At 46.4% G+C, this 14869-nt stretch overlaps 1 protein-coding gene across 1 annotated transcript in view; it reads left to right on the top strand.

Moving 5' to 3' along the window:
* Positions 1-10990: 10990 nt before the first annotated feature.
* CHRNA9 (cholinergic receptor nicotinic alpha 9 subunit) overlaps positions 10991-14869 on the top strand; it is a 96897-nt gene continuing 93018 nt past the window's right edge. Inside the window, exon 1 of the mRNA XM_085643118.1 lies at positions 10991-11202. Coding sequence (XP_085499244.1) covers positions 11139-11202 — 64 coding nt within the window. The 5' untranslated portion in view covers positions 10991-11138. The remainder of the gene's footprint in view (positions 11203-14869) is intronic.

The following is a 14869-nucleotide window of genomic DNA, read 5'->3' as shown; positions in this document are numbered from 1 at the left end:
ACTCAAAGGATCCCAACTGATGGGAACAAAGATGAAGTGCGAGCCACGGCTCCCCCTTCTGTCTTCCCTTGGGCTGCATGAGCCTATGAACTGGACCCCACCATTCGTCAAACACTGCCTGATCCTCAAACATATGTGGAACATGAAGACAACACTGCCACTGTGATGAAGGTGTTGGAACTCATGCTAACCAGCATGCTTACCCTTGCGATCAATGGTAATGGTGTTAAATAATATCTAAATAATATGTTGGGCAATTACCCTTCTTTTGTTGTTATTCGAAGATTGATGTTCAGCTCCCTAATAAGTATGAAGTACAATATATGAATTGGCAGAACCATGTGTTTTTTCTTAGTTGTGCACTCTTGGGATGTGGGATGGAGGGATGGAAGATTTTTTTGTTCCCTTGTGAGGCAGGTACCCCTTCCACTGTGAAGACATCTCTAGTGCTAAATCAATGTATAATGTTTGGCAGACAGGCACCTTCAGCACTGGGAGGCGAGTAGGTCAAGATTCATTGCACAAGGTAAAAGGGTGTAGGATAAATAGGAGTACATTGTTTCTTTTATTCTTTTTATTCAGTATCACATATATAGAAATATAGAATGGTATATTGATGAACGTGAGGGTATATTGAAGAATAGACATGGCCCAGATGTAAGGTAATATCAAGATACTTACATGGAATGTGAATGCCTCAAGCCATTATTTACAGAGAGGGGTTCTGCTGCTATTTCTTAATAGCGTTACAACAAACAAATGATGGACGGAATGCTGACAATGCAGACATTCTCCCCCAGTCAAGAGATCTGGGTTAAATCCATCGTTCTTTTGCCCACTACGCCACCCCAGTTCAGACATGGCCATATGCAAATCAGTCTTGACCCTGTGCCTCATGGGAACAGTCCAGCCCGAACTGCCAAGCCATGTCTTCCCTGGACCGGAATCAAGCATCCTAGGACCGGTTTCTGGCTATCAGCCGTCATCAGCCAAGATAGCTTGACTCCAGTGGCGTAGTGAGCACGGGTCCCACGTCTGGGAATACCCATCCCACTTAGGGCGAAAAGCGTTACAACAAACAAATGATGGACGGAATGCTGACAATGCAGACATTCTCCCCCAGTCAAGAGATCTGGGTTAAATCCATCGTTCTTTTGCCCACTACGCCACCCCAGTTCAGACATGGCCATATGCAAATCAGTCTTGACCCTGTGCCTCATGGGAACAGTCCAGCCCGAACTGCCAAGCCATGTCTTCCCTGGACCGGAATCAAGCATCCTAGGACCGGTTTCTGGCTATCAGCCGTCATCAGCCAAGATAGCTTGACTCCAGTGGCGTAGTGAGCACGGGTCCCACGTCTGGGAATACCCATCCCACTTAGGGCGAGAAGCGTTACAACAAACAAATGATGGACGGAATGCTGACAATGCAGACATTCTCCCCCAGTCAAGAGATCTGGGTTAAATCCATCGTTCTTTTGCCCACTACGCCACCCCAGTTCAGACATGGCCATATGCAAATCAGTCTTGACCCTGTGCCTCATGGGAACAGTCCAGCCCGAACTGCCAAGCCATGTCTTCCCTGGACCGGAATCAAGCATCCTAGGACCGGTTTCTGGCTATCAGCCGTCATCAGCCAAGATAGCTTGACTCCAGTGGCGTAGTGAGCACGGGTCCCACGTCTGGGAATACCCATCCCACTTAGGGCGAAAAGCGTTACAACAAACAAATGATGGACGGAATGCTGACAATGCAGACATTCTCCCCCAGTCAAGAGATCTGGGTTAAATCCATCGTTCTTTTGCCCACTACGCCACCCCAGTTCAGACATGGCCATATGCAAATCAGTCTTGACCCTGTGCCTCATGGGAACAGTCCAGCCCGAACTGCCAAGCCATGTCTTCCCTGGACCGGAATCAAGCATCCTAGGACCGGTTTCTGGCTATCAGCCGTCATCAGCCAAGATAGCTTGACTCCAGTGGCGTAGTGAGCACGGGTCCCACGTCTGGGAATACCCATCCCACTTAGGGCGAAAAGCGTTACAACAAACAAATGATGGACGGAATGCTGACAATGCAGACATTCTCCCCCAGTCAAGAGATCTGGGTTAAATCCATCGTTCTTTTGCCCACTACGCCACCCCAGTTCAGACATGGCCATATGCAAATCAGTCTTGACCCTGTGCCTCATGGGAACAGTCCAGCCCGAACTGCCAAGCCATGTCTTCCCTGGACCGGAATCAAGCATCCTAGGACCGGTTTCTGGCTATCAGCCGTCATCAGCCAAGATAGCTTGACTCCAGTGGCGTAGTGAGCACGGGTCCCACGTCTGGGAATACCCATCCCACTTAGGGCGAAAAGCGTTACAACAAACAAATGATGGACGGAATGCTGACAATGCAGACATTCTCCCCCAGTCAAGAGATCTGGGTTAAATCCATCGTTCTTTTGCCCACTACGCCACCCCAGTTCAGACATGGCCATATGCAAATCAGTCTTGACCCTGTGCCTCATGGGAACAGTCCAGCCCGAACTGCCAAGCCATGTCTTCCCTGGACCGGAATCAAGCATCCTAGGACCGGTTTCTGGCTATCAGCCGTCATCAGCCAAGATAGCTTGACTCCAGTGGCGTAGTGAGCACGGGTCCCACGTCTGGGAATACCCATCCCACTTAGGGCGAAAAGCGTTACAACAAACAAATGATGGACGGAATGCTGACAATGCAGACATTCTCCCCCAGTCAAGAGATCTGGGTTAAATCCATCGTTCTTTTGCCCACTACGCCACCCCAGTTCAGACATGGCCATATGCAAATCAGTCTTGACCCTGTGCCTCATGGGAACAGTCCAGCCCGAACTGCCAAGCCATGTCTTCCCTGGACCGGAATCAAGCATCCTAGGACCGGTTTCTGGCTATCAGCCGTCATCAGCCAAGATAGCTTGACTCCAGTGGCGTAGTGAGCACGGGTCCCACGTCTGGGAATACCCATCCCACTTAGGGCGAAAAGCGTTACAACAAACAAATGATGGACGGAATGCTGACAATGCAGACATTCTCCCCCAGTCAAGAGATCTGGGTTAAATCCATCGTTCTTTTGCCCACTACGCCACCCCAGTTCAGACATGGCCATATGCAAATCAGTCTTGACCCTGTGCCTCATGGGAACAGTCCAGCCCGAACTGCCAAGCCATGTCTTCCCTGGACCGGAATCAAGCATCCTAGGACCGGTTTCTGGCTATCAGCCGTCATCAGCCAAGATAGCTTGACTCCAGTGGCGTAGTGAGCACGGGTCCCACGTCTGGGAATACCCATCCCACTTAGGGCGAAAAGCGTTACAACAAACAAATGATGGACGGAATGCTGACAATGCAGACATTCTCCCCCAGTCAAGAGATCTGGGTTAAATCCATCGTTCTTTTGCCCACTACGCCACCCCAGTTCAGACATGGCCATATGCAAATCAGTCTTGACCCTGTGCCTCATGGGAACAGTCCAGCCCGAACTGCCAAGCCATGTCTTCCCTGGACCGGAACCAAGCATCCTAGGACCGGTTTCTGGCTATCAGCCGTCATCAGCCAAGATAGCTTGACTCCAGTGGCGTAGTGAGCACGGGTCCCACGTCTGGGAATACCCATCCCACTTAGGGCGAAAAGCGTTACAACAAACAAATGATGGACGGAATGCTGACAATGCAGACATTCTCCCCCAGTCAAGAGATCTGGGTTAAATCCATCGTTCTTTTGCCCACTACGCCACCCCAGTTCAGACATGGCCATATGCAAATCAGTCTTGACCCTGTGCCTCATGGGAACAGTCCAGCCCGAACTGCCAAGCCATGTCTTCCCTGGACCGGAATCAAGCATCCTAGGACCGGTTTCTGGCTATCAGCCGTCATCAGCCAAGATAGCTTGACTCCAGTGGCGTAGTGAGCACGGGTCCCACGTCTGGGAATACCCATCCCACTTAGGGCGAAAAGCGTTACAACAAACAAATGATGGACGGAATGCTGACAATGCAGACATTCTCCCCCAGTCAAGAGATCTGGGTTAAATCCATCGTTCTTTTGCCCACTACGCCACCCCAGTTCAGACATGGCCATATGCAAATCAGTCTTGACCCTGTGCCTCATGGGAACAGTCCAGCCCGAACTGCCAAGCCATGTCTTGCCTGGACCGGAATCAAGCATCCTAGGACCGGTTTCTGGCTATCAGCCGTCATCAGCCAAGATAGCTTGACTCCAGTGGCGTAGTGAGCACGGGTCCCACGTCTGGGAATACCCATCCCACTTAGGGCGAAAAGCGTTACAACAAACAAATGATGGACGGAATGCTGACAATGCAGACATTCTCCCCCAGTCAAGAGATCTGGGTTAAATCCATCGTTCTTTTGCCCACTACGCCACCCCAGTTCAGACATGGATTTAACCCAGATCTCTTGACTGGGGGAGAATGTCTGCATTGTCAGCATTCCGTCCATCACTTGTTTGTTGTAACGCTTTTCGCCCTAAGTGGGATGGGTATTCCCAGACGTGGGACCCGTGCTCACTACGCCACTGGAGTCAAGCTATCCTGGCTGATGACGGCTGATAGCCAGAAACCGGTCCTAGGATGCTTGATTCCGGTCCAGGGAAGACATGGCTTGGCAGTTCGGGCTGGACTGTTCCCATGAGGCACAGGGTCAAGACTGATTTGCATATGGCCATGTCTGAACTGGGGTGGCGTAGTGGGCAAAAGAACGATGGATTTAACCCAGATCTCTTGACTGGGGGAGAATGTCTGCATTGTCAGCATTCCGTCCATCACTTGTTTGTTGTAACGCTTTTCGCCCTAAGTGGGATGGGTATTCCCAGACGTGGGACCCGTGCTCACTACGCCACTGGAGTCAAGCTATCCTGGCTGATGACGGCTGATAGCCAGAAACCGGTCCTAGGATGCTTGATTCCGGTCCAGGGAAGACATGGCTTGGCAGTTCGGGCTGGACTGTTCCCATGAGGCACAGGGTCAAGACTGATTTGCATATGGCCATGTCTGAACTGGGGTGGCGTAGTGGGCAAAAGAACGATGGATTTAACCCAGATCTCTTGACTGGGGGAGAATGTCTGCATTGTCAGCATTCCGTCCATCACTTGTTTGTTGTAACGCTTTTCGCCCTAAGTGGGATGGGTATTCCCAGACGTGGGACCCGTGCTCACTACGCCACTGGAGTCAAGCTATCCTGGCTGATGACGGCTGATAGCCAGAAACCGGTCCTAGGATGCTTGATTCCGGTCCAGGGAAGACATGGCTTGGCAGTTCGGGCTGGACTGTTCCCATGAGGCACAGGGTCAAGACTGATTTGCATATGGCCATGTCTGAACTGGGGTGGCGTAGTGGGCAAAAGAACGATGGATTTAACCCAGATCTCTTGACTGGGGGAGAATGTCTGCATTGTCAGCATTCCGTCCATCACTTGTTTGTTGTAACGCTATTTCTGAATAGACATTATGGGCAAGATGTAAGACCATGTTTTGCGCTCCCAAACGGGTAATCGGCTCGTTTGCAACTGCAAAATAGGTCTATTTGTAAACCCGATTTTGTGAGTCAGTAACCTATTACCGACTCGCAAATTAGGGTTCCCGACTTGCTATTAGGAAGGGGCGTGCCAAGGGCGTCCCTTCCTAATAGTGACTCGCACTCCAATGTAAGATTGTTTTACGGCTACAAAACACTCACAGTTTACCACCCATTTCAAATGGGTGTTAACCAACTTGCAAACGGTAATGGGTAGTTAGGGGACCCCTTCCCCTTTGTGACTGGCATTGAAAATATTATTTAAGTGCAGGCAGTGGTCCCACGGACCACTGCCTACTCTTAAAAAATGAAACAGTAAAGTTTAATTTTTATTTTTTAAATGCATCCAGTTTTCCTTCAAGGAAAACGTGATGCATGACCCCAGCAGTCTGCTGAACCCAGCGGGCCACCATCCCTGGAAGTGCTAGTCATTCCTATTTGCGTCGCAAATTGCACCTGCCTCATGAATATTAATGAGGCAGGCAATATGCAACCCCATTAGGAATAGCAAACAGTGTCCGAGAGATTGTTGTACATTCCTATTTGCGAATCGCAATTTGCAAGTCTTAAAACGACGCAATTTGCGACTTGTATATTGGTAGGGTCGTACATCTGGTCCTAAGTCCATTATGGTTTTGCTTCAAGAAACATACCTAGTAGGCCATAATAATAGGTTTGTTAGCAGGGTCTAATATAATCTAGCATATTTAGGATTTACACTAGGGTCTTGGAGGTTGAGATTCTGGTCAGGGAGTCACCCCCATTTAAAGTAGAATGATGTGACCGCATCTCCTGGGTTGCAAATCCACGGATGTGGGTGTGGGAGATTGGTCTAGTGAGAAGATTGCACTGGTATTGATGTGTTTGACTCCAATTCAATTGAGTAAACTGGATGAATTGGGAACTGTGCTATTACAGATCCCAGGGACGATATTGGTGTTGGGAAGGAATTTTATTTTAGATTCAAGATTCAAGATTCAAGATTGGTTGGATAGGTTAACCCATCCAGAGAAAATAGTTTAGGGAGAAACAAAATTGCATAGCTTCTTCAAGTTCTATCCAGACCGACATTTAAAGGGAAAAGGACCCAGGAAAAATTCTATACTCCGTTTTTTCGAGTGTGAGTAGCTCTTCTTGAGACCAGACTACCTTTATGTCTGATGGCCCAGAGCTCAATATTTAAGAACAGGGCTTATTATGTCAAGGCCACTTGTGTTAATTTTCTCATAGAAGAAATCCTTACAGCTAATGCCCTTTATTTACAGTTTGGTGGTTGGGATACTCCATCAAAACATGATGTCCATCCAATCTGCTATGTTACAAGTACCATAGGCTATAGTGCAGTAGTAATACAGCAGATGTTTGTGACGAAGTATCCCATCTGCCAAACTCTAACAGTCTAAATCATCCCTCGGATTGAGGATCTGGAGAGCTGACACATGATACCTGTATGACATGGAGGTCCTGTCTGACTGTTTTGTTATAACAAAAATATATATAAACTGTGTTTAAAAAAATATGCCACACTTTGTGACCGGAAAGCTTGGACTTTTGGTACATCACCTCATCCTTGGCATGGATGACCAATATGAAAGATCTTCAAAGTTACTTAACATATTCGCCCAGCACACAGGAGCTCAATCCAACAGGTTTGCTAAAGATTTAAAACTCATCAATGGCGTAGAGGAATAACACTCGTGCTGACACAGGTTTGATTCCTAAAGAATCTCTTTTTTGTATCAACAGTGTACAGCCAGTCATTATAAGGAATATAAATAAGGCTTTCGTTGTTTACCATAATGTCGGGCACACATTAAATAAATCAATGTTATCAAAACACATTTTCCAGTCTGGCGATAGCACATTTATTTCCATTACTTTAGACTGCACATCTCACAATGCCAGACAATGCATTGATGATTTTATGAGTCATAGTGCCCCTGCGGCATAAGAGCCATATGAGCCCTCATTCTATGACCCTGGGGCACTTTGGTATTAAAGAAGGGGTTGCAAACGCTTGTAATTTCCTGACAATTAAACCTGGAGAGAAGCAGTACCTAGCAATTACTGCTTCCCTGAGCATGCCAAACAAGTTGATCCTTTGCATATATGTTTTCCTTGCTCCTCAAGTAATTGTTCTTCAAAACAAGGGGCAAGATATCAAAGACATTTACTAACATAGTGAAAAGTGTTTTGTCTTGCTTTCTTATGTGGGCAATCTGTGTGCAATTGGTTGATGGTGTAGTGTAGTGAAGTCCATATCAGAGCCTCCCCTGATTTGACGGCATTTAGAAAGGCACTAAAAACATGTTTTTTCAGTACTTAGGGGCAGACCAAGGTCTTCATGCTATCCTCCTATACCGACTGTTTCAGCTAAGCACCAGGACACCCTCATGTAACCAACTGCTGCGCTTTATAAATGTATATAACATAACTTGGTGATGGGAGTGGTCTTGACTATTGAATCTCCCATTTCCTTAGCCAGTGTGTTTAAGATGAATGAAGCCTCATTCCTATGAGTGTTCATTACTAATTCTAGTTATGTTTATTATTGTTTGTGTTTTAATTGCAAGATAAAACAATTAAAATGTATTATAGTTTACAATACATAAAACCTTGCTCCCTTGTATTTTTCTATTTGTTCTTATAGGTGGTTGGTGTTATTCCTTGCCTCATCTGATTTCTATGTGCCAACCCTGTTGGTTCAGTGAGTGGCCTGGTGTGGCATTTGACTTACTCCAAGGCTTGCCTGGAGTAGATTTACACCTATTTGGGTTATAGTACCATTGGAGTAGATGTGGATCTAACTTTTGTGGATAGCAATTGTCTTACTCTTTTAAAGGTATTTTTATATTAGCATTATATCCATCAGCCCCTACTTAGTGTTCCCTTAATTCCTCCCATTTATCAACAGATACTATCCATTTTCCAACTACTTCCCTTTGCCCCTACCACCATATTTACCTCAGAACCATAGAGCTCCATGTGGCACGTTCTCCCCGCTTGTGGCAGAGAACCACAAACAAGTAAGAAAGGGCAGGCATTAATTAAGTAGATATCTCATCTCCGCCCACGTTAATGAATAGCAATTGTGAGTACTTAAGCTGGTGAGACTGGAGTACTCAAAAATACTTTGGTGACTAGGGGCCAGATGTACGACCCGCCAATTAGCAAGTCGCAAATTGCGTTGCATTTGCGACTCGCAATTTGCGACTCGCTAATTGGAATGCACAACAGTGTCTCAGACACAGTTTGCGATTCCTAATGGGGTCGCAAATTGCATGCCTCATTAATATTAATGAGGCAGGCGCAATTTGCGACCCCTTTAGGAATGGCTAGCATTCACAGGGATGGTGGCCTGCTGGGGTCAGCAGACCACCATGTCTGTGACAGCTTTTTTAATGAAGCAGTTTTTTTTTCAGATGCAGCACGTTTTCCTTAACCTCTTCGGTGCCCATGACGAGCTGGACTCGTCATGGGCCGCGGTTGCGCTGTGCCCATGACGAGTCCAGCTCGTCATAGACCCCGCCCGCTAATGTAACGGCCGGCACAGGGCGGGGAAAGGGGCGGGCACTGAAGGGGTTAAAGGAAAACGGGATGCATTTAAAAAAGAAAAATGAAACTTTTCAGTTTCATTTTTTTAATGGTCCCTGGGACCACTGCCTGCTCTTAAATGATATTTTCCCACATACTCACAAAGGAGAAGGAGTCCCCAGGGACCTCTACCCCTTTGCGAGTGGTTTACCACCTACTTGAAATAGGTGGTAAACTGCGAGTGTCTTGCGGCTGTAAATGCGGCCGCAAAACATTAGTACATAGCATGTTGACTCGCTATTAGGGACACCCCCTCCTAATAGCGAGAGTCGCAAATGCTATTTTGCGAGTCAGTGACAACAAACAGACCTCCCTTGTTGCCAAGATAGAGAACATTGCCAGGAGACACCAATATAAACTCCACAATAGAGTCAAAGACTTAAAGGCATACACCCTACTCAGCACGCCTAAATGAGTGTTGTGGTTGGTTTTAAGCTAAAACTCCCCCCACCTTACATAGGTAAACCCACGAGTTACCCTCATGGTTGTCTGACTTCCAACAGTCATGAGGCACAGAGGCACACACCCTGAATTCCTTAGCAAAAACCCATACCTTTGGGGGTCACATTTGTCTAACTGCATTTATAGCAGGTGCCACTCTAATACTATGAGGCAAAGCAGCAGCAATAGTGCCAAGTCTACAAAACGCGACGTCACTGTGGCGGTTTTGGGTCGGAGGAATAGTGCTTGGATGCAGCAGTCCATTGTATGCCACTGGTTTATCTCAGAAAGGTCTGATGGGGTAGCAGAGAGGTGCGCCCAGTAGGACAGTATGAGGCAGTCCCATAGCATGTGTAATAAGTAGGCATCTGGTGTGCGGCCTGACGAAGGAAATGTGGGGAACATGGTGTGACGTCTGTGGGGGGTGAGAGAAGCTTGGTGTAAAATGGAGAACTGTATAAAGTTAAACTGAGAGTGGCTGGAGATTTTACGGGGGTATGCTGTAAGGAATTCCCACTCTTTGCCTTGGAGGTTTCGAGCTGAGTCGCGCTCACGTTTGGCCCTTAAAAAGGTTAGAGTGACCAGTGAGAAGGTTTTCATTCTTGCAGAGCAATTATTGTGTTTAGATCTTGAGTTAGCCAATGTTTAGGTCGTGAGTTAGCCAAGACCTTTTGATTTTACTAAAATGCTTTATAAAATATACTTACTTATAGGGGCGTTCAGTCAACCCTCTTCGCCCATTAGTCTGCTGTTGTGTCACTCACTTTTTTATTCTGAGCACGACAGCCTACAGGAAGGGCCACTTGCTAAGCCCACTTCAGCCTCTGGTTAACTTCACTGTGAGTGACAGCATTCTGCTGTGTCCCCAAGCTTACATCGACGCTAAGGAGCAATGGCAAAGTGTGCTTTGTAAGGCCCCAAAATATTTTTGCTTTTAGCCATTGTTTGTTAAATATATTAGAGCAAGCCCAGAATCCCCTTCAAAATTAGATTTTACAAAAACCAGGCCGAAACAAAACAAACATTGACAAAGCCCAAAGGCTGTGTAGCCAACACAGGCGTGTTTGCTTTGCCAATGCTTGTTGATATTTGCGAGCACTACCACCTGACTCTCGATTGAGGTTACTAGTGTACATTTACGTATATGTGTTTGAAAGCACATTAACTGAAAGCCATGCAGGTGATATACATTTCACAGGTGCAGATTGAAGTGGACTCCTTGAAACGTGAGACACGATGATGTCCAATTGTAATTGTCACTGAGCCAACACGTATCAGCTCACCCTGGCCTGTTCCGTGCTCCGTAGATTACAAGCGCTCTCGGGTTGCAGGGAAGAGACCTCCAGAGCGGCGCGAGCTGCGAGAGGCATTTACCTGGGAGAGGGAAGAGGACCAGTGAAGCCGGTGGTGTGCCGGCGGCTCTGACAGGACCGGACTCCACCGATGTCGGTTCGCTGTACGCCCCTCTCCGCTCTGGGGGTGAATATTGTCTGTTCTGGCACGTTGCCAGCTGCAGGATTACTCACAGGCCTTAAGGTTCGACGTATTTAGCTAAAATGAAGAGAAATGGCCACGCGGTCGCCTCGGTGTGGATTCTTTTTGCAGCTTGGAATCTGAAAGGTGAGGATGCATTCAGTGGAATGATGATGAATGAGATGCACTGAGGTCTTTTTCACGCATTGCATTGACATCATTTTTTCACGTATATTATTTCAGCATTATTTTCTGTTGTAAGTGGGTTGTTTAAAGGTATACACTATACAGGCTGACAGCGAATAGGAAATTTGCTGAAGTGATTGGCCGTACCGGAAACAAAAACGGTGGCTAAGCCCATTACAATTAAATTACGGTGTTGTAATCATAAACCATGGCTGTACCACGCATCATATACCCTGCTTCCCGCCCTCTAAGTAGCCATCTACAGATCCACCAGAAACCTTCTTTTCTCCTGTAATTGTTTTCTTTACTGGAATTTCGCAATTATTTTCCATCTACATTATTACTTTTTCTTTCTCGCATCTACCACACTCAAACCATGTTCTGTCTTCTCTTCTAAATGTATTACTTACTTTTTTTACACACACACACGTACGCAGGCGCGCACGCGCGCATGCACACACACACACACACACCCCTCTTCCTAAATCAGACCCGTTTTACTCCCACACTAACTCACACCAGCCATTTTTAAACCAGGCATTGAAACACTGTCTACTAACTACAATCAGCCAAACATAAGCAAACAACATTTATTATCAAATCATGCCAGGAGAAAGAACCTGAGGTGCCCAAATAATACTATAAAGCCCTATATGAATGCCAATAACACATTATTACATACCATACATACATCTGCCCACATACCATCTGACACCATCACACATGCCAATCTACATCATCAGAGACACCATAACCCCATAATGGGTCTCTAACATACAAATAGGCAGACACAACACACGCAATGCCAGAAGCTTGCACTTTTGGTGTGTCTTCAGTACATTGAGTGGCTCCGGAGCAGGCGCCGCAGCTTTTGTGGTGCCTGTTAAGTGCTGTGGGGCACCAGCACCAGGCGGTTGGCTGTCAGTGCATGTGCTACCGTGGAACTTTGCTCCACAGCGTTCAACCATTCAGTGGTTGTTGGAACTGAAGTATGGAGCCAGAGCCACTCAGGCAAGGCAGAAAAAGAGCTTGCCCTGGTCTGCCCACAGTAGATAGTGATGGTTGCATGTTCGAACCACGCATGCCTTTACCACGCATGCCTTTACAGCGCGATCCCAACCACGAATGCTTCTTTACAACACATTCCTTTACCACTCAAGTCGTTACAACGACTTGCCTTAGGGAAAGTGCTGGACTTTGGAATACTATAATTTACTATTCCAACCCCAGTCTGCACAACGGTAGGGAAACTGTTGGACTTAAAGTCTACCATCAGTCCAACAACGCTTTCCCTAAGGCAAGTCGTTGTAACGACTTGCGTGGTAAGAGAATGTGTCGTAAAGATGCATTCGTGGTTCAGACTGCGTTTTAAAGGCACAGCATGGTTCGAGCTGCGTTGTAAAGGCTGTTTCCCGACAGTGACAACTCCAAATAGAGGCTAGAACCTGGCTTGTCAGACGTTACTGTGAATCCTGGGGCAAGAGTGTAACGCTTCTTTTACTTTAGCCGAGTGTGATAAGCAGCATCTGTTTCTAAGCATTAAAAAATGTGTTTCAAGGAAGGAGAAATCAAGGCATCTGGCACTGTGAGTGGGTTGGCCACACAAGCGGCCTAATATTTAATAAAGATGACAGGCTTGCTCACAATTAAAAATCCATAAATGTTGCTGAAGGAGAGCAGTAGTTTGAAAAGCTCATGCTCTGGGGCCTCATGCCCCCTCGGAACCGTTTCCGTCTTGTGATGGCTCTTGCAAGAACCATGAACCTCATGTTGGTCTCTTTCACTTGTCAGTAGTAGAGTGTCTTTGGACAACAGATTCGCGAACTGCTCCTGATGCCCCCTGTGTTCCATCATGCCACAGGACAGGATTCACGAGGCAGCCCTCAGTGAAGTACACTGAAATGTAAAATAAAGTCAATTAAGACACAAATCTCAAAACTACTTAGAGCTAAGGCCTATGACTTATGGGGTCAGACATTCAAATATACACATGCTTTTCACAGTCAAGTCCCCAAAGCATCACTTCTCAAAATATACACGCATTGTTCCTTTCTTGCTAAATAATTTTCAGCTTATATTGTCTGCAAGACACCAATTAATAAATAGTGTAATATTCCCAATATCACATGTACTACGAACATATCTAAATGGATCTCGCTGATAGAATTATGGCTACCATGCATTTTATACCAAGTATACCTTGAAGTACATTTGTCAGCTTAAATAAGGATTTTCATCATGGATACATTGTCTGCACCTTTTATTTGCACTTTGTGAATAACTGGTCACAAATGTGAATTCCCTCCATACTTTAAATAGGTTGCATTAGGTGTTTTACCTGCAGTTTATACAGAAAATGCGGCCTGACTCATGCAGTAACGTTCCTCTGCCGCTGTTATCTTGCCTGCTGCTTTGTGGTATACTGGCAGCACTAATTCCTAAATGTAAAAACATTTGCAATGTTATCTCTCCAGTGAACCGGAGATTCACTTCTTTATCTCTTCACAGTTAGACAACTGCTTTTGATTAAAGATATCCTGGAATAGAAGCAGATGCATAATTTAGCAACACACTCGCTGCACATCCCCAGGAATCGAGAGTCAATTACATCAGTAGCGGCCGGTGTCAGGGAAAAGGGGTGAGTAGCACATGTGAGGGGAGATTTGAGGGTGTTTGGACAATAACAAAGTAATACATAACAAAAAAAGAACAAGCCTGCCGCCTCGCCGCTCGCCTGCTCCTTTGATTCCACAGCAGCACAGGCTAAGGCTCCCAAACTCCCCTACGGCTAATCCAGATGCTGCTCTCATGCTGCTGGCAGCATGAGAGAAGCGCCGGGATTGGCCTGAGCGGGCTGGATTTGAGCTCCCACAGAGCCTGAGAGCCTGTGCCTGCTGTCTCCAACCCGGCAACGCAACTCGGGTTGGAGGTAACTCAGTGTTCATGTCAGTTTGGCCGTCCTAAGATGGTCGGCCAAACCCACAAGCGCACTTGCAACAATGCCCACAACTCCCCCTCCATGCCTGTCGTCACGATGGCCCCGCCTCCAAGATCGCTCTGGGAAGAAAACATTTAATTATAATAAACCTGTTTTATTATCATTTTATTTCCCCCAGGTTTGCATCTGCTGGCAAGGGGGCAACGCTCCTCCGCCATAACGGAGAAGCTGCCCCTAAATTACACAGTCTTGTTTAGACTTGCACTAGTAAGCTAATGGTTGACGAAAACCTTCATTTGATTCATCACTCACATTGCCTCCGATCACTTCGAGGTTGGTATTGGATGTACTAACAGTCCTCAAATGTGGGCTGCATGGTTCAGTTGGTATTTGGGTTCATGGTCATTATGGCATTGTAGGCCTTTTAGAAGGCATTGTTTGTAAATTGCTTTGATGGGAAAATAATACATGCAGAACAATGCAGGAAATACTATGTTGGTGCCCATTGCAAATATTCTTTCAAGAAACCACGTATTATACCATGTCTACCCCCACAAATGCCATCCAGTGCTACCTTTCATAAACCTAGTATGTGATAAAGTATTGAGGGCCTCTTGAGTCTGCTCCATACTAAAGTATTTAGCAATATTACACACCTACACATTTGAATTTGAAAAATTAAAATATCAG

This window comes from Triturus cristatus, chromosome 2_2 (assembly GCF_964204655.1).
Source record: "Triturus cristatus chromosome 2_2, aTriCri1.1, whole genome shotgun sequence".
Taxonomy (NCBI): Eukaryota; Metazoa; Chordata; class Amphibia; order Caudata; family Salamandridae; genus Triturus; species Triturus cristatus.
Note: the sequence above shows the minus strand (reverse complement) of the source record. Positions and strands in the feature narration are given on the sequence as shown.